The sequence below is a fragment of the Podarcis tiliguerta genome (genome assembly GCF_965153285.1).
Source record: "Podarcis tiliguerta genome assembly, chromosome: 8".
Classification (NCBI taxonomy): Eukaryota; Metazoa; Chordata; class Lepidosauria; order Squamata; family Lacertidae; genus Podarcis; species Podarcis tiliguerta.
The window spans coordinates 62,002,739-62,030,129 of NC_139541.1; the positions used below are offsets into that span (position 1 = coordinate 62,002,739).

Genomic DNA, 27,391 nt, shown 5'->3' on the forward strand with positions numbered 1-27,391 from the left:
TCATGCAGGTTGTCTTTTTTCCAGCTGTGCTTTGCTGGATCAGGTGCAGCAGTTTCTCTAGTTTCATGGACTGGGCATCACAACACCCAAGCCCGTCACAAAGCCAAATTTTGTCCCTGTAACTAAGTTCTGTGTGCATCTTGGAGCAAATGTGTGCAGGACACACTTTGCCCTGTGCAGTTTCCTAGCCTTTAATGGACTCTATGCGAAGCTGGATAACTTGGTCATAAATTTCACTCTGTAAAAGGTTTCAGGAGTGTAGTTAAATAGTAACTTCTTTAAAACGTGTCCATCTGATAGGTGTATGACGATGGCAAGCATGTTTACCTGGTGACGGACTTAATGAGAGGAGGGGAGCTGCTGGATCGGATCCTCAAGCAGAAGTGCTTCTCGGAAAGGGAGGCCAGCTCTGTCCTGCACACGATCTGCAAGACTGTGGAATATCTTCACTCGCAAGGCGTAAGTTGGAGATATGGAGAAGCCTGCCAATGCTGCAGAGATCTCTCCTTCTCTCATCCAGTTGCAAAGAAGCAAGTGTGTCAACGGGGGAGAAGCAACATAACCAATTAGGGCCTTAAATCGCCGGGTAGATATTAAGGTATTTGTCTAGTGTCAGAAGGATGAAACTTAAAGTGTGTTTGAACAGAAAAACCAAGGTATAAGTGAATACATAGCTATTGTTTGTAAATTGGAAGGCAGCCATGACCGGAGGGAATAACCTGTGGTTTTCACTGTTGCCTTCACAGGTGGTCCACAGAGACTTGAAACCTAGCAACATCCTCTATGTAGATGAATCTGGCAACCCAGAGTCTATTCGCATTTGTGACTTCGGCTTCGCCAAGCAGCTGAGGGCAGACAATGGGCTCCTCATGACCCCTTGCTATACTGCCAATTTTGTGGCTCCAGAGGTGAGTAGCTCATGAGCCTCACTGCATCTATTGCTGCCATAGTCTGCAAAATACACTCATTCTACTGTTCTCAAGCATTTCAGCATATAGGTGCAAACAAGCAGATTTCCACTGTGCCTAGCTGGAATGTGTCCTTGTACTGATGGTGCCTCTTGCTAGCTATTGTACAAATATGACATTTACATTGATTGACGTGAACACTTCCATTCTGACCTACTCACTGTCCCTTCCCTGCTTGGCCTAACTGTTGCTAAACAGGTTCACACACAGTTTGATTGCTCAACACAGACCAGAATTGCCTTTCCAGTAAACAGCCAGTTTCACCAAATCATCTTAGGCCTAGAACAAACTAGATGATATCAAGATGTCTGTGCTGCAGATTATAATATGACAGAATTATATTCAGTAGATTAATAGACCCCTGGTGGTTGCATGCTCTGCTTGGCAGATGCATCAGGCAGGCAGTCAAATTTATTTGCTGAAAACATTGGCCATCACAAAAAATGCAAACAGTGCTGAGGTACAGTTTAGCACGAGTCGTCTCCAGCACACTGGACCCCATGTTGTTCAGTGAAATTTTGTCTAATCCATTGGGCTGCTAAAGCAAACACAGGAAGCTAATATGCAGAGTATTAATCTCCACCCATCAGCAAATAATTGATTATCTCTCTACTATTCCAGGGGGAAAAATCTTCTTGTTCTTTATACAGCAGTTACGGTGGCCAATTGTTGGCTTTGCCATAGGATCTCTGAGTTTTGGCTTTTGTGTGTTTGACGCAATGTCTTTTTAATTCATGATGCTACAGGCCTAAAAACAGATAAAATCCACTCGTGTTCTTCTTTTCACTACTTTCCTCTTAGAGCCAAAGGAACAGGGAAGAGGCTACCAGCTCAAGTTGTCCCCACTTCTTATTGCATTCATTCTCATTCTTATTGGGGAGATAAAGCACTCCTGTGCCACTTGGCTTTCTCCCAAGAATCCTGGGAACTGTAGCTTGTTAATGACGCTGGAAGTGTGGCTTTGTAAGGGGTCTCCTAAGAACTCTCAGCATCCTTAACAAGCGACAGCTACCGGCATTCTAAGTAGTTTAATAGTGCTTTAAATGCGTGGTATGGATGTGACCTGATGTTCTCTCTCATTTTTCTTGGTTCTTATCTCATTTAGGTATTGAAGCGACAAGGTTATGATGAAGCCTGTGATATCTGGAGCTTAGGGATCCTCCTCTACACAATGTTGGCAGGGTAGGTGCCAGCATCCATTGTCCTTGGTTAACAGTAGGTTTTCAGCCCTATTTATTTATTACAGTTTTATCCCACCCTTCCACCAAGGAGCTGAAGGGGGTTGGGACATACCTGGTTGTCCTCTCTCTGCCTTTTACCTTCACAACACCCCTGTGAGGTAGGTTGAGCTAGAAGAGAATGAGTGGCCCATGATAACCCAGTGTACCTGAGCAAGAGATTTGAGTCCTTCCTATTTCTAATCCATCACTCTTAAGCATTACACCATGCTAGCTCCCTGCAAAATTTTAATTGCTTAACTGTATGATTTATTTTTTTTTACACCACACACATGCACATGTGCGCACATGCACACACATTTCTATATAATATTTGCACTAGTCCGTCATCACAATGTTTTCATTGGCTGCTTACCAAGGTTCTAGGGGCAGGGCAGGGTGAGGTTGCCCTGCGAAAACAGTATGTTGACAGGGGAAGAGAAGCAAGAAGCAAGTGGGGGCAGGCTAATATCAGGGCAGGGAGAAGCAGGCGGGAGACAGCCAGGCACCACGACAGAAGGTGGAGGACCGAGAAGAGTAGGCAGCCTGAGTAAGCAGCCATGCTGGGATCCCATCTGTTTAGAGAAGCTCCCTGGCAGAGCAAGGACAGCATCACCCATGGTGGTGGAGGTCAGGAAGGAGGAGAAGGGGAGGCACAGGAAGGAGAAGGAAAAAGGAGGGAGCCATGTCTGTGGTGGTGAATGACACTGGGGTGGCGGCAAAATAGGGCCTGGGCAGAGGCTGAGACAGGTGGAACTGGCATGGGGCTCAATGTGGTATTTGGAGGACTGAGGGGGAATATGGGGGGAGGAGTGAAGGTGTATGTGAGAGAGAATTGTAGGGCTCTAATGATGGGGGGAAGAAAGCTAAGGAGGAGGAGGAGGAATTGGGGAGAGGGCAGGTGGCAGTGCCTGGGGTTGAAGGGGGTGTTTCAAGCTATGGGAGCATTTGGAAGAATAAGGGGGAATATGGCAAGGAGGGAAGAAGGTAGGTCCAGGAAGAGGGTTCATAGCCGATATAGGGCTGCTGGAAGGGGGCAGGGGGGGTTAAAGGGGGGGTTCTTGAAGGAGTCTGGGAGAGGCAAATATTAGTCTGTGTTTCTATGTGAGGGAAAGTGGGGAGAGAGATCAATGTGATAACAGAGATGGCTGGTGAAAGTGGTGGTGGGGAGCAAGGATTACACCGGGTTCCTTGAAAGGGCTGGGGGAAACAACAGGAGGAGGCATGGGAATGGGGCTGAAGGTGGAAAATGGAGGTAAAATAAGGGAGAGGAGCACCTTCATAATAGTGCTGGGTAAGTGAAAAAGGGGATTTGCAGTTGCATTGGGTGGAAGGAGGAAGGTTGAAAGGGTCACCCTGGGGAAAGTGGCAGGGGAGTCAGTGGCTAAGCATTAAAGATTTAGGTAAAAACAGCATTTCCAAAGCAAGAAGCATATACTCTTCATTTTTACATGATACACACGTGTGTAGCTGACATCATCTTAATAAGAATCATTCTGTCCTCTATAAGAAGATAAAATGCCCGTTTTAGGGTGGCGCTTTCCATCTGCAGTTTTTATGAGCATTTGTATGAATGATTTTTTAAAAAGATGCTACTTAGTTTTAATCAGATGCACATTTTCAGATGATTAAAGAGTTTCTATTCAAATCGATCCATTAAACATTGCAGCCCCAGGTTTCTTATTGGTTCTAGATGGATGCCTATTAACTGTCCTGGATCTCCAGCAAATAGCATGGACTACTACACTGAGCACATGCCAGTTGTCAGAGTAGGACCAGCCTACAGAGTAAGACATTAGGTGGAGAGAGGCAGCTGCCTTGGGGAACAGAGGCTGGGTATGGGATGTGGAGTGTGGACAGTAGTGGCACACACCAACCATTCATCCTGGTCCACCTGGCAGCCTGCTGCTTTCAAATGTGGATATTTGGGTTGTTATCTTTGTCACCAGTGTTGCAGTTAGAATCAATTACCAGTCTGGTCAGGCATGGAACTGGGGTGTGGGGACCCCATCTTTTTTCCCCACTTCCAGCAACAAACTGTCTTTTTGCAGAGTGAGGTGCCCCCCCATCAGGTGTCATGAAATGGCAGCAAACTGTTTAGTTATTTAATTTATTGTTGCATTTTTACCACCCAGGAGGGAGAGGAGCATGTGAGATTTTCTGCTTCAGGTGCCAAACAACTTGAACAGTGTTGGGTATGACACACCTTGACTGGGGTGGGGGAAGAGAATGTCATTTGCTGCTCCACCTGAGGCAGTGAAATGTCATTGGCTGGCCCTAACCTTACAACTAGATGCATGTCAACGACTGTATCCTGCCTCTCTTCAGAGGGACTTGGTGACGTAGATAGGACTCAAGGCACTTACCACTCTGATCTGTTTAGCCCTAGTGAGGCTGCTACATCAGGTGCCTTCCGATGATAGCCAAGCGGTCCCTAAGATTGCTGTGGAATAATATTCTCTTGTAATGGAAGGTGCGCCACACCCTTAGCTTGGGTGTCCCAGAATTGGTCTTAACCACTAGGTGTCAGCGTTTTCCTTGAATCCACAAAGTGTCCTTCTGTTCTGGTGTTTCTCAGGAGCCCCAGTGGTTGAAGGCAGAATGTAGGGCCTGATGGGAATCCCAATGATTTTGGGAAGAAGCAAAAGGGAATGGGGCTGGGGGGAGCGATACACTACATGGGGTGGGGGTGAGGAATCCCAAATCGTGAAGACCCTTTTACCCAGGGTTCACTGGAGGAATGAGATAATGGCTCAGTGGCTGCAACTGGATGCAGCTATGGAGATTGGGCAGTGCTCAGTGGAGATCCCCAGTGTGCCATCCTTTTAATGAGGCAATCTGTTTATATGGCAAGATGCATGGGGGTGGCAGATCTGACCCCCCACCCCACAACAGATCACCTGCCTCCAGCAGCAGAGAAACACCAGCAGCAGCAGCAGCAGCTACTGGGTTCCAGTGAGATCTCATGAGCTTCCATGAGTGCCCCACCACCAACACCAGTGCAGGAAGGGGTTGCTTAGTAACATAATAAATAGGTTGAACTGCATAGATCATAGGAAAGTGCCTTATATCAGGTGGGAATATTGGCCAAACTAGCTCAGTATTGACTGGCCGTGTAGGTCTTCAGGGTTTCTGGCAAAGACTCAGCAGCTGAACTGGGACCTTCTGCATTCCAAGTATGTACACTTCCACTCAGCCTTGGCTTCACTTCTCCCAACACCTGGCACAGAACAGGCCCTACCTGGAGCTGTTTTTGAGGCACCCCCATTAAAGATTATTCTTTGTTTCCAGCTGGCGGGTACCTCTTAAAACAGTTTTATATGGTGCCACCCATTCTTTTTCAATACATCTAAGCAGGGATTCTAAACTTTAGAAAAACTGCTGTGAGTATAGTTTTGTTGTTGTTGTTGTTACCACTACTACTACTACTGCTACAAATTGTACATTTAAAAACTGATGTGAACATATTATTAACGATTGTAGAGCAATAATGAACCTGAAGGTCGGTCTGGCCAACCCTTTGCCCTGTGGCAAAATCTTCTACACCCAGCCAATCATTGACAGACTAGAGCATATAATTCAGCTTATAACAAGGCACTTTTGACTTATTGCACGGTCATAATTATAATGATTTATGACATCTTCTAGTGTGGAGACTGTGTCTGTCTATCTGTCTCTCCTGAGAATCCCAGCTTTCATGGAGGTATTTTTTTACCCCTTTCTTTGCAAAAAAGCAACTTATGCAGAAAAGCTTTATATCCCCTGAAGTCTCCTGCTAGGAGTTTGGCACCTCTTCTTTGTCCCTGGCTAGTTCCACCCCCACCCCATCCCCATCTACAACCTTACCTCCTTCCTCCCCCTGTTCCAGGCTTACCACCCCTCCTTCCCATCTGCTACCATAGTGTTGCAGTTTTTAAAATAAAAATACTATTTTTCCTCTCTTGCAGGTACACCCCATTTGCAAATGGGCCTGGCGACACCCCTGAGGAGATCCTCATGCGAATAGGTGGGGGAAAGTTCTCCCTCAAAGGGGGGAATTGGGACACAGTTTCGGACGCAGCCAAGGTAAGAGTGAGTGCCAGTGTTCAAAGTGGAGTTTGGATGTTGCCATCCTTCTTCTGGCTTGGGGCAGGGGCTTGCTATATCCCTGGACTCCAAAGGAAGGAATTCCTGTCCTGCAGAGAAGTGACCCCTGCACCTTGCTCTTGTCATTAGCATGGTATCTGGAGAGCTATCGGTCCCTTTCAGTTCTCTGCAGAATTTTTGTGTGGATTCCTGAGAACATCTCCTTGCTCACTTTTGTTTTCTAGTTTCAAACTCTGTGGTTTCCAGGCAATATTTGCAAGGCTGTGGTGCCTGTTCCCTGAATGCTGTCTGTGGCTTCTGCTTCTCTTGCCTCCATCCTATAACACATCCTGATCTCGTTCATACATCTTCTGCTCCATCTTTTCCTCCCTGCCCTTCAGAATAAAACATGCGGATCGTAAATGGGCAGAGATGTGTGTGAGTGCTTTTACATAAAATAGGCAGGTCTACCAAAATAGTAATGGATGTTCAGTCCTGGTTGCAGAGTTTCTTGACCTCATTGCCCAGACCTTAGGGTGTGGTATTCAATGCTAGTCTTACTTGGAGCAGACCCACTGAAGTTGATAGACATGGCTAACTTATGTTCATTCATTTCAATGAGTCCTGAGTAGAACTTAGTTGACTATCCCTCAATTATTATAATTTGGCTTGGAGCGTGAATAACCCCACCAACATCCATGGTAATGGCAAGAATTTTCTACATGTTCAGTGTGTGTCATATAAGAGAAATTTAGACTTCTGGTATTTCCCCAAATATTGGGCCTGGTGACTTCCATGTTTCATTGTGGGGCGGCAGACATTTTTTCCTTCATGATGCTCCAGAATAATTGAACATCCAGGGCATTGAAGGGTGAAGCGAGATGGTGGCTGGAATCTAGTCAGCACTAGATTCTAAAGGTATGAAAAAGGGTGACATTATTTGGCTTTTAAAATTATTTGTTTAATCAACAGGATTTATAAACCACTTAATCACCCATACCTGCTTAATGTTTATTAAGAAAAACTCACAAAATCAAAAGTTAAAAGCAAGTTCACTTGAAATTTATGAAAATATACATAAAATCAGCCATTATTTTAAAATACATATAATAAAATAAGATTGCATGTCAAGATAGGCTTGCCTAAACAGAGAAGGGGCTTTTTTGTTGCAGGCACTGAAATCAATACAGCAAAGGCAGTATCAATGGGGGCAGGAAGTTAAGAGGTCCTAGGGAAGGTCATCTGTGTCCACCCTCAAAAATGTGGCTGGGTTCTTGCCCGCTGGGGTCCTGAATCAAAGCAGCACACACACTTCAGGAAGCTCTGTCTTCCTCTTCCTACAATGGACTGGGATCTTGTTATCAGCCTTTTTTGGAATGCAGAAATTCCCCCTGTGGATTGATAGTAATCTATGCAGTCCTCTTGCCACCAATGGGTACTTGGAATGGTATAGGAGTGTAGATTAAATAGAAGAGCTATTACAATAAGAAGGGTAGGAGGAAAGAGAGAGATGGGGGGGGGTCCCCTAAGTACTTTTAAAAGTCGTCAGATGCACAAGAAACAAAGTTTACTCTCTGTAGAAGACACAGGTCTACACCTGGCTATCAAGGGTACGCTTTCTTCTATAAGACGACCAAAATCAGATTCTGGGAACAGGTGTCAAATATAGCCAGGAACTTGAGAAATAGCAGTGCGGGCTTAATCAGCCAGTCAAAAATCTGTGAATTTATAGGTCACCCAGGTGAAAAAGGCATACAGCAGCTATATTTTCTGAATGCTTGTTGCAGGACCTGGTATCGAAGATGCTCCACGTTGATCCTCATCAGCGCCTGACAGCCAAACAAGTCCTCCAGCACTTGTGGATAACCCAGAAGGACAAGTTGCCCCAGAGCCAGTTAAATCACCAGGATGTACAGCTTGTAAAGGTACAAATCTGGGTAGGAGGTGGTGGCAGAGGGAGAGGGATTTGTGTGCTTCCTGCATTGTCACCTTACATATAACACATTGGTCATATTGATATTTATTCATTTAAAATATTGGAAGGGTGTTTATCTGCTCTTTAGCTGAAAATGTTCCCACAGCTGCTTATATAATATCAATAAAAACAAAGCAGTCCGTACAATCTAAAAGACATGTCACAAAAGGAACGAAGGTGAGGAGGGAAAAGGAAACCATGCAAACTCAGGCACCAATTCCTGTAGGTACATATTAGTTCTTAATGACCAGCTGGAATGGAAACAGGAAAAGGATGAGCCAAATGGAGCTGCTCTCTCAGCTTCCATCTTTGTCTGCTGCAGGCTGTTGGAATGGCGGCTGCTAGATGTCAGCTGAGGAATAGAGGTAACCAATAGAGCCAAAAAGCTGCTAGACACGAAAAAGCATTAAAAATATGCTACATTAAAAGCAGCATCATAAATAGGAATGGCAACAGTCACTATTATTTCTATTGAGCAGCTCTCAATTCTTTCCAAATCCTCCAGGAAATAAGACAAAGAGGAAGTCAGTCCACATTGTTACGGTAACTGTGAGCAGGTCCTACTCCTAGTAGATACACTAAGGGATGGGACTCCCTGGCAGATTTCAAAATTTGGGGAAGAAGGAATGCAAAATCACATGGGAGGCGATGTTCCCTGAGGCATTCCGGACCCAGACCATTTAAGTGAAGGTTAGCCAATGTGATGCTCTTCACATGTTGTTGGACCACAACTCCCATCAGCCCCAGGCAACATAGCCAGTGGCCAAAACTGATGAAAGTTGTAGGTCCCAATGACATTGGGAGAGCCACAGGTCCACTGTCCCCGCTTTATAAGTCAAATCCCAGCACCTAGAACTGGGTGTGGAAACACACTGGGGTACAGTACAAGGGAAATACATTGTAATTGGCATAGCCAGTCTCTCCTGGCAGAAGCAGCCAGCCAAGCAGAGCAAGGAGTTGTGCATATGGGTGATAGGTTGCAGCACTCCAAGGAGCTTGTTCACAAGAACAGGCACTGTGGACTACTCTCTCAGAAGCAACAACAGCAACCCCTTTGCGGGAGGCTGTTTCACACATTACATGGGCTTGTTTCAGATGTATGTTCAACATGGAGACTGCAGCTATTTCCAGCTGCCAAGGAAGCCTACCTGGTACAATGCATGTGTCTGCAAGCATATTGGGTGCATTCATACTTTACCAAAGTATCACTGGCTTGGCTTTGTTTCAGGCTCTTGGTGAGGTATTGGGAAGGGTTTCTCTGTGTGTGTCACTTAAGCAAACACCTGTGGCTCTTCTCTCCTAGGGTGCTATGGCTGCCACGTACTCCGCACTGAATAACTCAAAGCCAGGACCCCAGCTGAAACCCATCGAGTTTTCCTTCTTGGCTCAGAGGCGGGTCAAGAAGCTCCCGTCTACCACACTGTGACATGGGAATGTTGGGCTCTCTCTCTCTCATACACACACACACACACGCATAGCCAGTGCTGCTTCCTTACTCTGCACAAGCTGCTCTGGAAAGGAGCCGGAAAATATCACCCCAGCTAGAAGTCCACTTTGAAGCACTTCCTCAAATGCACATCAGGGCCAAGTGCCTTCAGGAAGACTAGCTCTTGCTATCCCTGTCGATTTCCTCTTTTGTTGTTGTTTTAAATGTACAGAGAGACTATTTGTAAAGGGATCTATATAGGTGAATGACAGAATTTGAACTTGCAGCAGTCCGTGGCGTGATGCTAGTGACACAGGCAATCTCCTCCACTTGCAGAAAAAGGCACCTTGGCCAAGTTGATGCCCCTGCAACGCAAACCTGGTACAGCTGGAACAGCATTCGCTCCTCCCCTCTCACCAAGGTCACTCTAATGGGGTGGCTTGTTTGTTCTTAGGATCCCCTCTGTTTGTGCAGACTCTTTCTCTCTTTTACATAATCTATGAGTTATTGTGTGCATGAGCTTCTTGAACTTCATGCTTCCTATCCTCCAGGCCACATGGCTGCTATCAAAGAAGATTTCAAACTTTCCTCTCTTCTTCTGTCCCCCCCCCCTTCCCCATTTGGACATCACAATGTCATGGACACTCTCCCACTTGCAGGGTTCTGGGATTACTCCTTTTTCTATATCCTTGAATCCAGTTGACTCCTAGACCTCTGCCGGATTATATCTAGCTTTTGAACGTGCAATGGGCTTGTAAGAAAACTTTTCCCACTGTGAAAATATCATTTTTTAGGTGGGGGGTTGTCTTTGGTTTTTAAAAATTCTCTATCAAATAGCACAATCCAGAGCCTCATGATGCAAAGTGCAAAAAATCAGCTTCTTTTTTATTATTTAACTGATTCTGTGGCTGGTAACTCAGGGTTTCTGTCCGAATTTTCAAATAAAGCATACCATGCAGTTGAAGTTTTTTTACTGGTTGACGTCATACTCCCCTGTCCATCCTTGTTGTGCTGTAGGGTTTCTTCTACATTTCACCTAGTGTGAAGACGAACTAGTTTATTCCTTATTGGTAATATTCTTGTAATCCCAGTTTATTGTTCCTGTGCATGGTTTGCGTACTGTCAATCTCCAGTAATCATAATGTGTTAGAGAACGCCTGAGAGGGTAGTGTGTTTGTGTTGATGTTCCTACCTAGAATTTCTTGGAGAATGTTTCAAAGATCTCTTGCAGTTTAGTCTAAACTAAACATGGAGCAGGTTACCATGGGTGGCTATTCCATTCACTTTGATTAAAAGGGCTGCACAGAACAGGAGAGCTTGAACCGTCCCATACCTTGCCTCCCTGTGCTTGGTTGTGCTTTTTCCCACCTGGTTCACTTCTCACATCAGTTCCACAATATAGGTGAAGACCCTCTCCCATGTTCCAAATACTCATGCCTCCAAAACCAATAGAAATGTGAAGCCCTATCCCCACATCTTTAAGAGGAAGAAGGTTCATATGGGAGGAGATAGTCTTTATTATGCTGGGTGCAAAACTTTTAGAGCAGGAATGGGGAACCTCAGTCCCAGAGGCCAAAAACTGTCCTCCCTTTCCAGATCTCTCAACTCTTCCCCAAGCTGTAGCCCCTCACTGGGCCTGCTCCTCACCCTCCTCAGTTGCTTTTGCCTGGCTGGAATGTGTCCTTGAATTCTGCTTGGACAGAGGTGTGTGTGTGTGTGTGTGTGTGTGTGTGTGTGTAGAAACCTTTGACTTCTGCATAGCTGGAATATAGCCGCCTATACACCGGTAAGAATCTCATCTATTTTCCCCAGCCACCATTGCCTCTGGCCACACTGACAACTGTCATGTGATCCCTGGGCTGGAAAAGGTTCCTTATCTTGACTTGAAGCTTTCAAGGGAAGAACCAGCACCTTGAACAAACTGGTGGCCAGGAGAGCATTTTGGTCAAATAAGAATTGAATGCTTCCATTTGTTGCTTTCTCTTCACCTCTGGGGCTAATATATAACATGCTGCTGCGCCTTGCATCTTTTCTTGGCCTCGTAAATAACAGTATTAGGAGGACCCCACTCTTGTCCCTGATTAACTCCCCATAGAACAGACTGGTGAGCTCATCTAAATAATAAAACAATGCAGTGTCTAGGAGCTTCCAGACTTGAGTTTGTGCTTTGAAGATGGCCTGTGCAGAACTTGATCTGAGATCACCCTACTACATCAGCTTCATGTACTGGAGAGTGTTAACATCCTTCCCCCTGACCCTACCCCAAGTTTCCTGTATTTTTACCAGCTGTCAGAGCAGAAATTCAACAGATGGAGCTTTAACCGGGATGCAGCAAGGAAACAACACCTGCTCAAATTTTGCCTGTGTCAGTCATTTAAAAGCGTAGGAGTCCCTGCCAGCAACAACTGAGCAGCAGATGGGAGGACCTTTCATGTCAGTCCATGAGTTCAGTATCTCAACCTGCATTTGATAATTGTATAGATCCTTTAACCACATTACCAGTCTACCCTGGAACAACTGTGGATGGAGAAGCAGACTTCAGTGACATCAAACTCAAGCAGGGCTGGTTTTAGGAAATGGGTGAGGATTCTTTCATTAGTCAGAAGACTTTAAAAGATGTCTGAAGATTTTTGGTAGGGGTAGAGAGGTTTTATTGTTATTTTTAGTTCTGAACACCCTGTAACTAAAACAAACCTCTACTTACAGTTAACCCTGAGGTCCTAACTGATGTCATATAATAAAAACGTCCTGTATGTATGCTGTTATATGCCACTGTGGCTGCTAACACTGCTTCAATATAGATGCTGATTCTTAGGCAGTGTACACACTATGCACATGACTTGCCCCAAATAATCCTGGGAACTGTAGCTCTCTGAGGGGTAAACTACAGTTCCCAGGATTCTTTGTATGGTGCGTACACAGCCTGCCTTAGAAAAGAAGTCAAATAGAGGTGCAATTATTAATATATGATCTAGAGATGTAAATGTTGTGATAAATATTTGATATATGAATTACATGTATTTCTGTATTATATCTCTAGTGCTAGAATTCTGTATAATTAATTTTAAAAACAAAGTAGAAAATAAGCAGGGGTGTGTGGACAAGTATAATTAAGTTCCCCTCCGAGGGAATGGCTGGTTGGAATCTTGAACAGCAGCGCTCTTGTTTGGAGAAGGATACACTGCAACCTTTTACCACCAGTTCCACTCGTACAAAGTGCAGTGTCAGAATACTGTGCCTTGTTTTATACCCAGCCCCAAGCCCTAATTCCCCCTATTGTTATCTAGGCCAGTGCTAGCAGTCAGACTACTTTTTGTGTACAGTGGCTCTGAAGTAATATCAGTTCCCAGTCCAGCAAAATTACCCCCATGTTCAGAATGGTTCCGGCCTAGATTTGACTAAATGGAGGTCAGGGTAAGGAGAAGAAAATGGCAAAAATCTCATTTTTGTGTGTGATTTGTTTTCCCACAGCAGTATCAGAGAACTAACGTAATTGGCACACTTCACTTGCTCCACATCACACCCTTGCTTTTGCTTGGTTGAAATGTATTCTTGAATTCTAATGCCTCCTGCTTGTCTGGATGGAGCTTTAAGAGGAATGTGCAAGTGTGCGTAGAAACTAGCCTACTGGACAAAGGCAAAGTTTAACTTCATTGCTCTATCAGCTGTTGCTTCTGGCCCTGCCAGAATGTGGCCCCTAGAAGGTAGTCCAGAAGGGAATGTGGCCCTCAGGCTACAAAGGTTTCCACACCACTGTTCTACAGCAAGAGGAGTTGTGCTGGTGAATGTGGGGCTTTCAGACATGGATGGAAGATGCACCAGGCCAGGCACCCCAAGTTGGAATAGTAGAAGAAAAAGTAGAAGAGGCTATGCTGCTTGGATTACAGTGCTATTTCGAACATAGCATAATCCGCATAAATCCAGGTATTTGTCTGATCCACAACATTTGAGTAAACAGAGCACCAGAGGAAACTGTGCTGGTACCCATGATTTGTTTATTATACCTTGGGCTCTGGGTGCTTTCGGTGGAGGTGGGAGAAGCTATTTTAATAGTTCCTCAAAAGGAACTGCAAACCTGTGGCTCTGTTCTCTGGGTGAAGCTCTTGTGATTGGCCTGAGCAAACGCCAAACTTCCAGCCAGAAAAGTAGTTGGTCTGCAGTTCTAATCTCTTGTTGTCAGGTACGTTTTGACATCTAGGTCTGATCTGTCTGCATTCCTGCAAAGGTAGTGGTTGTGCATCAGCATGGTGCAAGAGAACAAAGTTCCAGATTGTGCCCTGACTCTGTGCAGGTCATTGGAACCAAAGCTAACCCAGAATAGGAATTTCCCCCATTATTTTACCATGTCCTTCTGTGTGTGTGGACTTCTGCAGTGTGTGGATGGATAGGTAGATGGATAAGAGAATGTTCCATCTCCAAGTGCTTGAAGTGCAGGCGAGGGAATCATTCTCTATGTTTGGGGATGGCTCCCTTTGCTGCAGTTTTAGAAGGCTGGAAGGGGGCATGACTTGACCCCTTTTTCTATGTGAAGGACCTCCATGCCCCCTCTACCTGAATCTTTCTATCAGGTGTTTCTTTAGCAGTATGCATCAGCACTGTTTGTTTATTCAAGCTGTCTCTTTAGATCAACCCATGTTCAGTGCTTGAATTTAGAGGAGGGCTAGAAGGGGCTTGACCACCATACCTTTCAGGGTGTTCCCCTAAGTAGCTGTTTTTAGAAAGCAATGCAAGGAGCAGGGCTTGGCTAACATTGGGCTGCAGCTTGTAGGTTTCACCTCCCTGCACACTTCTTATCCTATGAGCATTGCAAACAAACATTTTTTAAAAACCTAAAGAAAATGGAGTCTGGTGCCCTCATTGCCACATATAAGCATATACTGGAAACCGTTTTATTTTAGTGGACAAAGCATTGATTGTTTTAGTAGACATTTAAGTGAACTGTTTTCACAGCTACCTGCTGTCTTCAGTTTGCTGTGTATTAAATCATTTGCTTACTTTCAATTGTTTAAAATAGCCTTGAGTTTTAAATTTTAATGCCACATTGGATAAAACTCTTGAAAGCTAGCAATCTCTGTACTGTGATTGCTTCTCAATCTTTCTACAAGGGAGAAATGGTGATCTTTTGGTCCGACAAAACATAATTCACCTCACTGGGGATTACTTCTGAGTAAAATGGCTAGCTTTTTGTTGCAAATTATACCAAAACTCTTATGTAAATAGCACTCCATGTTATGCAAATATTTAGATTAGTCTTCCTTCTACCCAAAGCCCAGGACAATTAGATGAATGAAGGAGCTGCATGATGTAATTAATTGATTCATAACCGATCAAAATTTGACTTGATTAATTTTTTTTAACTTGGAATTTGCCAATCTGATTGTCATTGGTGAAAAGAAATCACCTTCAACTGACTAACCAGGGATGTTTTACCAAAAAAATGCACAGCTACTATGTCTCTAATTCCTTTAATGTGATGTAAGAGCGACACAAACTGGAGAATGTTTTTTTCCTAACTTGATGAACTTATGAGCATGGCTGGTGCAGAATGTTGTGGCCAGACTACTGATAGGACACACGGCTTTCAACATAGAATCATAGAATTGTAGAGTTGGAAGGGAGTGAAACCATTGTTAAAATATCTTGCTGCACATTTATTACTAAGCCAAGTTCAAGGTCCTTATATGAATCTACAACTTTACGCAATTTTGGTCCAGGGTGCATTATGGACCACCTAAACCTTTATATCCCAGCTCATTCACTGAGATAATCTGCAGGAGTGTTGTTAGTAGTTTCCCCAGTTGGCGAGGCTCACATGCAGCAACAAGAAACTGAGCCATTAGTACAATCAGCCCAATCCCGTTGAACACTCTGCCAATAGAAATTCAGCAGGCACCTTCTGTTTTAACCTTCAGACGTATGCTGAAAGCTTTTCTGTGCCACCAAGCTTATTAAGAAATTCAGAAGATATTTTTCTGTAATAGTTATATGATCTCCAATTTTACGTGGTATTTATTGTACATACATGTGATTGTTGAAAACTGCTTTGATCTTTTAATTAAAAGTGGTGTACAAATATTTTTATAAATAAGGCAAGAGACAAAAGATGGGCTCTTGGGGTAGGAAAATTAAAGGCTATTCACTTGCTGGACTTACATAGCAGGGTATTTAGGGAGACAAATGAGAAAAGTATTGCAAGCCAAGGGCAATATAAGCTAATACGGAATAAAAACTATCTTAGTTGCAAATAAAATATGGTGAGAAATTCACCTGGTGCTTTAGATGTGCCAGGGGAAGTTCTCTGCATTAGTCACACACAGCATATGGATTTATTCCAAAAACACCCACAAATGTTGAAAAAGGCTTTGGGGACAACCTGAGTACCCTTGCCTAGGTGACTCTTGCCAGTTTGCCTTTGACTTCATTACATTGTGAATCAACTCATCTTAGGGTTTTCAGTTATAAGAGTATGGAATAAGAGGGATGCTGCAGTCCTGGATTTCCATTTCTTTCTCCGATCAGGACACCTGCTCCCTTTCTCTGCCCTATCAATCCAGCGGCTGGTCTGTCTCAATTATGTCAATTAGAGGTTCAGTGCTGCCTTACTGAATTGAGCGGGCTTTTCCTCCCTTGATAGAATTGGAATCCAAACTGCGGATGGGAATCACTCAGGCTGCTTTTTTATTGTTTGCTGATTAGAAAATTAGTTTCCATGGACCCAATGGAAAACAGTGTTGCTGAAACATAACAAACTGGTTTCCCCCGCTCCCAATATATTTGAAGTTTCACTGAGGTTTTCAAGACCCAGACATACTGGTATCTAATGCAACTATTAATCCATCTGTTGTAGTAATGCTGCTTGCCTCCTACCCAGTCTTTTTCCAAATTGGTGCTTAGATGGACAACAAGACAATGTTTCCAGTGAGTATTATCGTGTGTATTAATTTTTTTTTTATCCATTCACCTGTGAGCCTGCTGCCCTCCCATCCCATCCTACCTCATCAACCAGCGCAACGTATTCACTGGTATTCTAACTATTGAGCCTCACTGCTAGGCTATGAAACAGCCATTGATTGTCATAAAGTCTACCAACAAAGTAAATGACAAATTGCAGAATGCAAATAATGTGCGGACAGAATTTGGGAAAAAATGGGGAAGGTTTAAGTGTGGACTTTAATGTTTACATTGGTGATGAAGCTGCTAGTTGTGCAACCTCACAGAGGATTCTGTATTGTGGGTGGTGAAGCAGGAGCAAATAGCAGTAGAGTCCAGCATCCTATTCTCACAGTGGCTCACCAGGTGCCTTCTCTGGGAAGCCCAAAGCAGGATGTGAGTGCAACAGAACTCTCCCCATCTGTGATGCCCGGCAAATGGCATTCAGAGACACGCTGCCTCTGCGTTAGAGACAGAACATAGCCAGCATTCATGGCTCACTGAGAAAGCAGTATTCATGGGGCTTTGGACTAAAAGGCAGTATATAAACAAGCTATGCCATACACCACTTCTAAAATTACCAATGTATCTTTTTAATTAGTAGTGTTGGGGCGATCAACATTGTTTTAGTGTGTTCACACTTATTTTGAGGTCCTCCAAGTTTAGCATGGAAGAGGGTAGACCTGCCAGAGTATCTCCTATTCCCAGTCTTAGAGGGAATGTGAAGTTAAAGGATAAAAGGTTTTTGTCCGTGCGATAAAACACACAGCCATCAGTTTGCTTCCTGTTCCGTGAAAGGCTGCCTCAATGCCACATCAGGCCAGCCCCTTTGAACACAGGACAATAATAAGAGCCCTGCTGGATCAGACCAGTGGCCCATCTAGTCCAGCGTCCTGTTCTCACAGTAGCCAACCGGCATTCCATAATTTAACTGTGTGCTGTGTGAAGAAGTCCTTTCTTTTGTCTGTCCTGGATTTTGGTATTCAATCTTCTGTCTCTCCCATCTTTCCACCTCTAACCCTCCAGTTTCAAGCTTCTCAATTGTCTCTCTTCCCTTTCTTTCAATACTTGGGTACATAACTGGTTTAGACTTCTTAAATGTTATTTATTTCTAATAAAACTGTTTATAGCTTGCCCTTCATCTGTCTGGATATCTGAGCTGTCTACTTTTCTGGCTTCCATTCTCCTGCTTCAACTAACACGGCAAGTGCTCTCTCAACACAGAATCCCGAGACTAGACAGCTACTACGCTTCTGACCTGATGGCTGACAATTTTCTGGTTTCAAATTAAAGAGAAAACGAAATTAGCAAATTAATTGTTTGCTGTATTTTTGCTAGGTGTTGTGTCAGCTGCCTTAAGCTTGGCAGCCAATTGAAAGCTGCACTGGAGCCATCCTGTATAGGAGGTGGAGCTCTGCATTGGGCCTTGCTATCCACAGAGTGTCAATCACATTAATTTTAAATTACTTCTGTACAGCCTGGTGTCAAAATGATTAAAGCATGAAGAGGAAAGCAGAGAGGAAGAGACACTTACCTTGCAATTACAACAAGGACACATCTCCCCCCCCCCCGCCCTTTCATCAGTCTCCAAACTTGTCGGAACCTTAAAATGTTTGTCCTCTACATGCATACCCAAGATCTTGGAAAATTGAGAATGATTTAAAAAAAAAAAAAAAGTAGCTACATTTATGAGGCATTAACGTCTAATATACATTAAGTAATAGTGAATTATTAAATAATGCTGCAGAATGCATGAGTAATTTTCCTTATAGCATGGATTATCATTGTCTATGTGGTGCCCTCCACATTCAAAGGAAATCCAACAATGCAAGGGTGAGTACAAAGAAAGTAGAGAATCTTTCTTACATCTTATGAGATCTTATCAGCTGATCATTTCTGGATTCATTTTGTCTAGTTAAAAAAGGAAGAAGAGGAAATTGTTAACATGTGAAGAGAGAAGTCACTTAAATATGATGTGTTCTGTTTTCAGACACATGCCTTCCCCCTACCCTGAACCCCTTTCCCCAGATTTAAGGGCGCTTCAAGTATCTGAAGGAGAAACTCCACATTTCCATCCTATTTGTGCCTTTACTTGCTCTCAGCAGCTGCACTAAGTCACTGTCATGTCCATGTTTTGATAGTCCAGAGTAAAAAGGTCTAGTAGCTGGACTAGAGATGTACAATATTCATTTTCTATTGCTTTCAGAATTGCCATAACCGTTTTAAGAGTATGGAGAGGGACTGCTTGAAAATGAGAAAAGGGTACAGAATTTAAAAATTGCATCCATTATACCATGCTAATAGCAAATTCATTCTCCCTGGATCCTTATGTAGCCAAAACAGCACTATCCATGTATAAAAGGGAGATATTCGCAGGCTTGGGAGAACTTTAAGGTTTGGAAAAATACAAAAAGAAAAAGAGAGAGACCAAACAAAAACCCCCAACTAGAACAATGTGGGCTGAATATGCTCAGTGGGCACAGAATGCCAACTGACTTTTGGGGGTAGGAGAAAACCAGGGAGAATGGCATGGAGAAGCCTGGCAGAAGCAAGGAACGCTGACCACAGGGCAAAATTTGTACTACTAAAGTTGTCTGGTTTTAAGTAGAGAGGGGAGAGGTGATAACTTAGTACCAGAGCATGTGTTTTCTATGTGTAAAAACTCTGTTTTAACCTCCAGCATCTTCAGTTACATTTTCTCAACTGGAGGCTGAGAGAGATCCCTCCCTTAAGACCCTGGAGGGCTGCCTCTAGTCAGCGTAAACAATAAGGAGCCAGATGGACTGTTGGACTGACATGATACAAGGCAGATCCTTATTCTTGTGAGGCAATATTATGTCCAGACAAATTGGTACCACTTGTAGATATACTCTAGTAAGATTCAGAACATGCAAGCAATTGACAACCTCTGAAAACACTATACCTACGAATGACTTCTACAATTTTAACATTTACTTAGCACCAAAAGTGTGCTAGGCTCTATTAAACAGGAATCTGTTGAAGCAAATGCATGGAACCCTGCTGGCACTGGTGTTAGCTTAATGCCTCCCTTCGTCAGCATTGGCAGAAATGGAAGAGGGTTGATAATGATCCTATTTTAAGTAAAAACAAAACAAAACAATGTGTGTGGTGGGGAGTGTCTTGTACCATGTTTGTCCTTCAGTAACAGAAGTAAGAAGCCCTTGAAATTGCTTTTAATCAGTCTTTCTCAATGTGGAAGCCATGGACAGTTGCCAGGGAAGTCCAGGATTAAAAGTATAACCCTGCTTCCTTTCCTTTAGGGTTGAGGTTGGATGTATGGCCCTGAGTCTGGGTTGAGTTTATACTGTTAGCTGATTTGTCTGTTGTACATTTGAAGAGGTTTGCATAGCAATAGCTGCGAAAATCTTTTCCAGCAAAAGCAAGAGCCTATTGTGACATCTTAAAGGCTAACAAATTTATTATGGTGGCGTTGTGAGTAAAACCTCAGCGCCTAGGACTTGCCGATCGTATGGTCGGCGGTTCAAATCCCCACGGCGGGGTGAGCTCCCGTCGTTCAGTCCCAGCTCCTGCCCACCTAGCAGTTCGAAAGCACCCCTAAGTGCAAGTAGATAAATAGGTACCACTTTATAGCAGGAAGGTAAACGGCGTTTCCGTGTGCTGCGCTGGTGCAGGCTCGCCAGAGCAGCTTTGTCACACTGGCCACGTGACCCAGAAGTGTCTCCGGACAGCGCTGGCCCCCGGCCTCTTAAGCGGGATGGGCGCGCAACCCCAGAGTCAGTCACGACTGGCCCGTACGGGCAGGGGTACCTTTACCTTTACCTTAAACTTTAATAGATTACAGCCCACTTTATCAGATGCACAAATCTTGAGGGGATTATAAACAGTGAAGTCAGAGGGAAATTGAATGCAAAAAGTACAGAGGTGGTGATAATTATGTAATAACAGGGGCCATTCTCACAAAAAAAGCTGCTGATAACACAGACATCTTGTCATTGGTAAGCAGAGCTGCCCAAGGCATTTTGCTGCTTGAGGCAGAAAGCAATACTGCTTCCCCTAGTCAAGGCATATATTTTGGCACCCAAGGCAGAGAATCACACATGCCCCTTTTCCTTCCCAGGCAGTAAAAGCAGAACAATCATAAATTTTAAAAAACTAACAATTTGCTGCCCTTTCATAACACACAAAACCAGGTGTCTCTGTCTGCTGAATGGTAGAGCCAACCATGTTGGTGTCGATTAACACATGTTATGTGAAAAACTATTGTTATTACTCAATAAATCTGTTAGTGTAATGTGACACAAGAGTCATAGTTGTTGGTGTTTGTTTTTAGCACTAGGAGAGGTCCACTCTGACAAAGTTAAGGAAGCTCTTGCTTTGACTGTTTGCCACTAAGTGTAGGATATGGCTGGCATCATTTGCTAAGCGTAGCAGAGCTATTTGCTCTGCAAGCATTTCCTGTGGAATATTCTCTTTGCTTAGGCAAACAGTGGTCTAGGCGGTATGGGAACTGATGGATGGTCCATCTACAACAATTTCTTTTTATTTCTATTTTAAATACCATAATTGTGCTCTGCTACATATGAATAATGGAGTGCCCGGAGAAGGTGCAGACAAGCTTTCCCCACCCCAGCCACACACAGTTTTTTATTGATAAATTAACCAGTGGTTCCTACTCTTATCTCTCTTGCTTTCACAACAGCACCACCCTCTCCCACCCCAAAAATCCTTTCTTCCCAAAGCTCGCACACCCTTGCTTCCTCCTTCCCTACTTACACCCTTGATCCTATGACCAGATAAGCCCCTGTTGTGACTACGGAATGTGCACATAATAGTATTAACATGAATCTGAACTTGAGATAACCCTGCCTGCAATCTAGGAGTTCGTCTGCGTGCTTGGCCTGTTTCACATGCAAATAAAAGTAGCCAAACAAACAAAAAGAAAGCAAGAAGGCAGTTTAATTGGAGTAATGCACACGCGTACACGTATTTTCTTCCTTTTGCTAAGGGAAATTTGCAAGAACCGGCGCCAGGGGGCAGCACAGGGAGAGTTTTTGTTCTCTTCCCTGCAGTTGGGCCGTTTTTCCTCCTGATTGTGCTAAATGCTTATGTACCAATGTTTCCATTTACAAACCCTGCCTCCCCTCCCCCATCCTCCAGCTCTGCTCTGCCATTAACCCTCTGCGATGCTGCTGTAGCAGCAGCTTGCTATGGAGCCTGTTCCCCACCTCCCAGCTGACATGCAGCTTGGTGATGGGATAAATTGAAGGTCTCAGAAAGGAGACTGAGAAAGAGGAGTGTGTGGGGGTTGGGGGGAGGCACTCTAGTAGCAAAAAAAATAAAGGGAGATAAAGCGGGGAAGGGGGGGACACACAACGAACCGGGTTTGCCCCTTATTCTAGCCCTTTCTAAATCTGTAGGAGTATGGAGAGGTGGGGATGACTGCTGCTGTGCGCTTTCCAGATTTGGGGGGGGGGGGGTTAATTAACTCTCCATTTGGGATAGTGGCGCAAGCTACAGCAGACTCTGAAACACACACACATACACACACACCCATGGAAAAGTTAGATTTTCCTTGTTTGGAAGTAAGCAAAAGCCGACCTGCCTTAGATTTTAGTGGTCTGGGCGCCCTCTCGCCTTCAGAGAAGGCGCTCCACTATCTCACGATTCGGGGTTCACCCCTCCCTCCCTCGCCCCCGTGTTTTTGAGTTGTGAGAATTACACGCGCCCATGGGGTTGTTGTTTTTAAATTGATTGGAAGGAGTGGGCTTTCTTCCGTGGACAACAAAGGTTCCTCGTTTCGCCCCACCCCAATTTCGGGGTTTGGGGTTCCGCTTGGGAGCAGTGCTTCTGCGCCCCTTGACTTTTAAAAAAAGTGTTATTGGGGTCATTCTGCCCTTCCCCCCTGCTGTGTTCTGTAAACGGATGATTTTTTTTTCCTTATGAAGGGGGTGTCTTTTGTGTTCCTGTTTGGACGACAGATACCAAACTCCTCTGCTCTCTTTTTAGGTCAAGTGTACATCTGTACCCCCTTTAAAATGTGCGGGTTTTGTGGTCTTTTTTTTTGTTGTTCAGACAGTGAGCGCTGTATGTGGTGCCCCTGTGACGATTACTTTTCAGTTCTGTACTCTTGCGCTGCCCTCTGGGCTCAGGCTCGCTTTTTACCTGACTGACTGACTACCCGCCCATTCCCCTCACAGTGTAGGACGTGCTCCCCGCCCCCCTCCTGGCCGCCCCACCCGCTCCTAAGCGGGAGTTTCCAGGAAGCGCTGAGCAGAGCCGCAGTATCGCTCAGCCGCTCTCTCTCGCTAAAACCCCTCCGCCGAGACTGTGGCAACCACGTCAAGTAGTCCCCCCGGTCTCACTGCCGCGAGCCTTCGCTTTCTCATCCCCTTGCGAGGGTTAGGACGAGCGAAAAACAAGCCCGGCGCGTTCTGGGATTTGAAGGACGCTTCGGCCGGCGTGAAAAACGAAGTTGTGCGTGTAAATATGCTGTGTGTGAGGCGGGGGGAACGAGTCCCGGCCGCGGCGGCGGCATACAGTCGACAAACGACGGAGTGAGAGAGCCGAATATCTCGTTTAGCGAGAGGGGAGGGGAGTGAGCGGGAAAACGCGGTTCGGAGCTGGGAACAGCCTTTCCCTCCCCCACCCCCACTCCCTAGCCGGGGGCGCTTCTCACTGAGTTTCAGAGGCGCCAAGCTCTGCCGAGCCTGGGAGCTTCGAGCCTGTCCTCTTTACACAGAGTAAAGGGGGCGCCTGCTCCCTGCCTTTCATTTAGTCCTCCTCGTAAGCCATGTGCATGTGCCAGTTTCAGCCAGACAACCCCCCACCCCACCCGACGCACACACTGAGGGCGCCCCAGTTTTCAGTCACGGGGCATCCGCCTCAGATTTCTGTTGCCCAACCTAACACGGACGTTTGCGGCGAAATAAATACCTGGGAGAAAACACACACACACGTTTTCATCCCTTCCCCAATTATTGCCGCACTACAAGAGCTTTAAAGTGTGGTTTTTGAAAATAAGGCAACAACCCCCCCCCCCCATACCCCACAGTGAATCCTGGAATTCACTTCATAAAACACCTCAGCAATATCAAGAGCCCAACTGAGTTAAGAATTGACCCTTTATATTTTATAAAGCATTCTCTGACCTATGAAACAACCATCCTATTAAGTACAGAGCTCCCTGGAAGCTGTGCACTTGGGTTTTTATACTGTAAACTAGCCTGTGGTCCTCAGATGAAGGGTGATATAGAAATTAAATAACAGCAGACACTGGACTATAAGACCTTCAAAACTGATAAGCCAGTCCTGCTCCATTTGTGGGGGGCATCTCCTCCACATTGCCCTAAACTTTGGCTCCAAAGCCCTGCCCTTGACAACAGCCCTGAAGTGTGCCTGCGGTCACAACATTTTTTAGAGAGAGAAAACGTTTCCTTGTAGACACCCTCAGGATTAGGGGAAATGTTCCTTCATTTCTGTGGATCTTTCCCTCAAGTGTACAGATATAACTAGAGCAGCAAATTTGTCCTCTGAAATAGTGATGACGTCGCAGAATTGAAAGCAGGACTGGAGTGAAGCAGGGAGATGGGGAGCAAAGTTGGAAAGCGGGAAAGACCCTGCTTGTAGATGAGCTGGGGTGGGCGGGTTAAGAACAAAGGAATCAGCAGCCTTTGGTGATTAATTTGCAGAAAATATGGACAGGAAGGACACAGGAATCATAGGAAGAAGTTAGTGGTCCTGCTTCCAATTCAGACATTCATTTCTCGCTGTGTTGCATCTGGTTCTGAGCTCTCGTTCTGACAAGAGTGAAGGATTTAAGAGGAAATGCTGAAGGGAAAGGGGGATTTGAAAAGTTGGTGGGTATTTCAGGAGGAGGTGCTAACTAGAACTTGGGCTGGCAATAAGATTTGTAAAACTTGGGCCAGCTTTCAACAGAGAGCCAGTGACATTGGCTCTGCTCATGGACTCATACCCAAGGGCTTATCAGTGGTGTTCAAACTTTTTTCAAAGAGTGCCGGATTTGATGAAGTGAAGGGCCGTGGGGGCCGACCAAAGTTCTTGAGCTTTTCTAAGGGTTGGAGTTGTTGAGCTTCTTTTAGGATTGAAGATTTTGAGGGTTTTTTAGGATTTTACCCCAAGATATAAACTGCCACAGGGGCCGTATTAAACCAACTGGTGGGCCGGATTAAGCCCCCAAAACGGATTTTGGACAGGCCTGGCTTAGATGGAGGCAAAGGGCTCTTTTAAAAATGTCTCCACGGTACAAACTACAACAGCAGCTTTGGCAGAGCTGCTTAGGCATCTCGGAGGCTCACTACCATTTCCCAATATCTTGGCTTGCTTGCAGGAGAGAGTCACCAAGGTGCATAATAAGGAGAGGGCCATGCCAAAGCCTTCTTTGCTGTATATGCTGACAGAGAGTAGGTTAGAAAGCCTTTGCTTGTGACTCAACTTGGGAGTAAGTAGCAGTGAGTGTCCTTGGGATCAGAGGATATGCAGGAGACCAGATGAAAAACTTCTAGGGGGTGACTGTACCCCCCAGGCTTTCCTCTCCTAAAATATATGTCAATTAACACATGGCTTACAATTTCTAAAACTATTGTTTTTAAATAGGGCTGCAGAGCGGTTAATTGGGCAACTGACAGAATCGTTCCTAATACACCTTCATTCCCATTGATTCTGCAAAAAAGAAGTTCTGAGCTCTACTGCTATGGCATTTTTTCCACCAAAATCAAATCCAGAGAAGTCTTGCTTTGTCAAACAGTAAGTATACAGTTACATAGGTTTCTTCCTTTGTGGAAATCACATTCTGGCAGAACTACAGCATATAGCACACTTTTTCGGCCTTTAGTTTAAACCAGCTTATTTTTAAAAAATGGGGTTTTAAATGATCTGTCTTTCCAAAGGAAATAGTTTTCTCATTACCCCTTTCCACTGGGTATGTTATTCCCACCCACATGGAATGATAATCCTGAGTCTCTTTCCCAGATAAAGAAAATTCAGAATCTGGCCGGGCTTCTTGCACATTTTACTTTGCAGTACACTCTGCAAATCCTCACTCTGGATTTCTACCAGAGCTTCGCATCCTCCAATTAAGCTAGCTGGGAGACAGGGGCAAAAACAGTGATCATTCTGAAGACTTGTTTTCTACTGATTCAATTTCTACATCTCAGTTACCCAGTGTACCTATTAACCCTGAGAAAGAGGGCAAAATCCTAAGTATTCTCAAGCTTATTCTTGCTGTTTTTCTTATCCCATTTGTAGCTACAAAGGCTTCGCATCCTCCTGTTAGAGCTGCTGAATAGAGCAGAGGACTGATGAGAATTCTCAGGCCTTGCTCTGGTTTCCCCGCCCCCTCCATTACCCCATCCCCCCTCAAGGCTCCCATAACTTGCATCTCTCCTGTTAGCACTGAAGAGAGGGGAATACAAGAAGCTCTGATGGTTCCCCCCCCCAGCTTTTTATATATATTCTCTCTACCAGTCAAAACCTATATACACAGCCCTATCTAATTACAAAACCCACAGCCAGCTTTGTTGTCACATCTGACTGACACACACAGCCCAACTACTCAGCTCAACAGAAAACAAAAACAAAACTGCCTGCATTTCACTTCTATTTAGAGTGGTACCTTGAGTTCCATACGCTTCAGGTTCCATATGCTTCAGGTTACGACTCTGCTAACCCAGAAATAGTACCTCGGGTTAAGAACTTTGCTTCAGAATGAGAACAGAAATCGTGCTCCAGCGGCGCAGCGGCAGCAGGAGGCCCCATTAGCTAAAGTGGTGCTTCAGGTTAAGAACAGTTTCAGGTTAAGAACGGACCTCCAGAACGAATTAAGTACTTAACCTGTGGTATCTCTGTACATTTAATGGGCACTGATAGTTCTTTATTTTTCTTATTATTATCATCCTCAAATATTCAGTTACTGCATAGTTCTTCAGATGCTTGATTAGTGCCCTTTTAAAAAAGTTAAATCTTTGTCATTTTTTCTGGATTGCAACATGTCTCTTTAACCTGGAGGTTTTCAACCTTTTTGTGTCCAAGGCTCCCGTAGCCAACAGCATTCTTTCTGCCTCCTCTCCTCTCTCCTTGGGAGTCCTTTGGGCAGCAGCTGCCACCACCCTAGTCTCTGAGTGGCCCCCATCCTAAAGAGAAGTGCCTCCTTATACCACCAAACAAGGGCCTGGGAAGAAGCTACCCCCAACCTTCGTGGTCTGACAGAGACTGGCCAAAGGTGAACCTAACTCAACCTGGGAGGCAGCAGTGGCAACACCAGTGCCAGGCATTCAGCTCCCAGGCAGGAATTGCACACGCCAAGCATTTTAATTGCACACTTCTTATTTTTATTCACACACACACACACACACACACACACACAGAGTTACCAATGTGTTTTCCCTATACCCCTTGTTGATCATTGAGGCTACCCACTTAACTTGGGAATAAGGTTGCAGAATACTGACCTGGGACTTTGGGAATACATTGCACTGACATACAGTCATACCTTGGGTTACAGACGCTTCAGGTTCTGTTTTTTCGGGTTACGGACCACCGAAACCCAGAAGCACTGGAACAGGTTACTTCCGGGTTTCGGCGGTCGCGCATGCGCAGAAGCGTTGAATTGCAACCCGCCCATGTGCAGACAATCCGCTGCGGGTTGTGAACGCTGTGGGTTGCGAACGTGCATCCTGCAAGGATCATGTTCGCAACCCAAGCGTCCACTGTAATGGGACTTCCTTATAAAGAAACATGTATAGGACTCCTCTGTAAAATGCTTCTGATAACACATTCTCTGAGATGCTCACATCTGTATGAGCAAATTTGT

General features: G+C 44.7%; 2 protein-coding genes and 1 long non-coding RNA gene across 11 annotated transcripts in view; 2 read left to right on the top strand and 1 right to left on the bottom strand.

Moving 5' to 3' along the window:
• RPS6KA1 (ribosomal protein S6 kinase A1) overlaps window positions 1–10,615 on the top strand; it is a 111,260-nt gene extending 100,645 nt beyond the window's left edge. For all 6 annotated transcript variants that reach the window (XM_083455080.1, XM_083455079.1, XM_083455084.1 and 3 more), the window contains 6 exons: window positions 301–459; window positions 747–908; window positions 2,074–2,150; window positions 6,133–6,250; window positions 8,038–8,175; window positions 9,529–10,615. In XM_083455080.1, the coding sequence (XP_083311206.1) occupies window positions 301–459; window positions 747–908; window positions 2,074–2,150; window positions 6,133–6,250; window positions 8,038–8,175; window positions 9,529–9,651 (777 nt within the window). In that variant the 3' untranslated portion in view covers window positions 9,652–10,615. The remainder of the gene's footprint in view (window positions 1–300; window positions 460–746; window positions 909–2,073; window positions 2,151–6,132; window positions 6,251–8,037; window positions 8,176–9,528) is intronic.
• The window catches only part of LOC310684850, a 231,750-nt gene extending 209,014 nt beyond the window's left edge, over window positions 1–22,736 (bottom strand). Inside the window, exons 1-3 of the long non-coding RNA XR_014514874.1 lie at window positions 22,166–22,736; window positions 18,448–18,492; window positions 9,694–17,857 (exon numbers count right to left, since the gene is read on the bottom strand). This is a non-coding gene — a long non-coding RNA (uncharacterized lncRNA). The remainder of the gene's footprint in view (window positions 1–9,693; window positions 17,858–18,447; window positions 18,493–22,165) is intronic.
• A 104-nt stretch (window positions 22,737–22,840) lies between these two features.
• The window catches only part of ARID1A (AT-rich interaction domain 1A), a 123,050-nt gene continuing 118,499 nt past the window's right edge, over window positions 22,841–27,391 (top strand). For 2 of the 4 annotated variants that reach the window (XM_083454688.1, XM_083454689.1), the window contains exon 1: window positions 24,206–25,326. The gene's annotated coding sequence lies outside the window, so the exon portion shown is untranslated. Of the gene's footprint in view, window positions 23,044–24,204; window positions 25,327–27,391 lie in introns of those variants that run through there. The other 2 variants (XM_083454690.1, XM_083454691.1) reach the window with 2 other exon arrangements.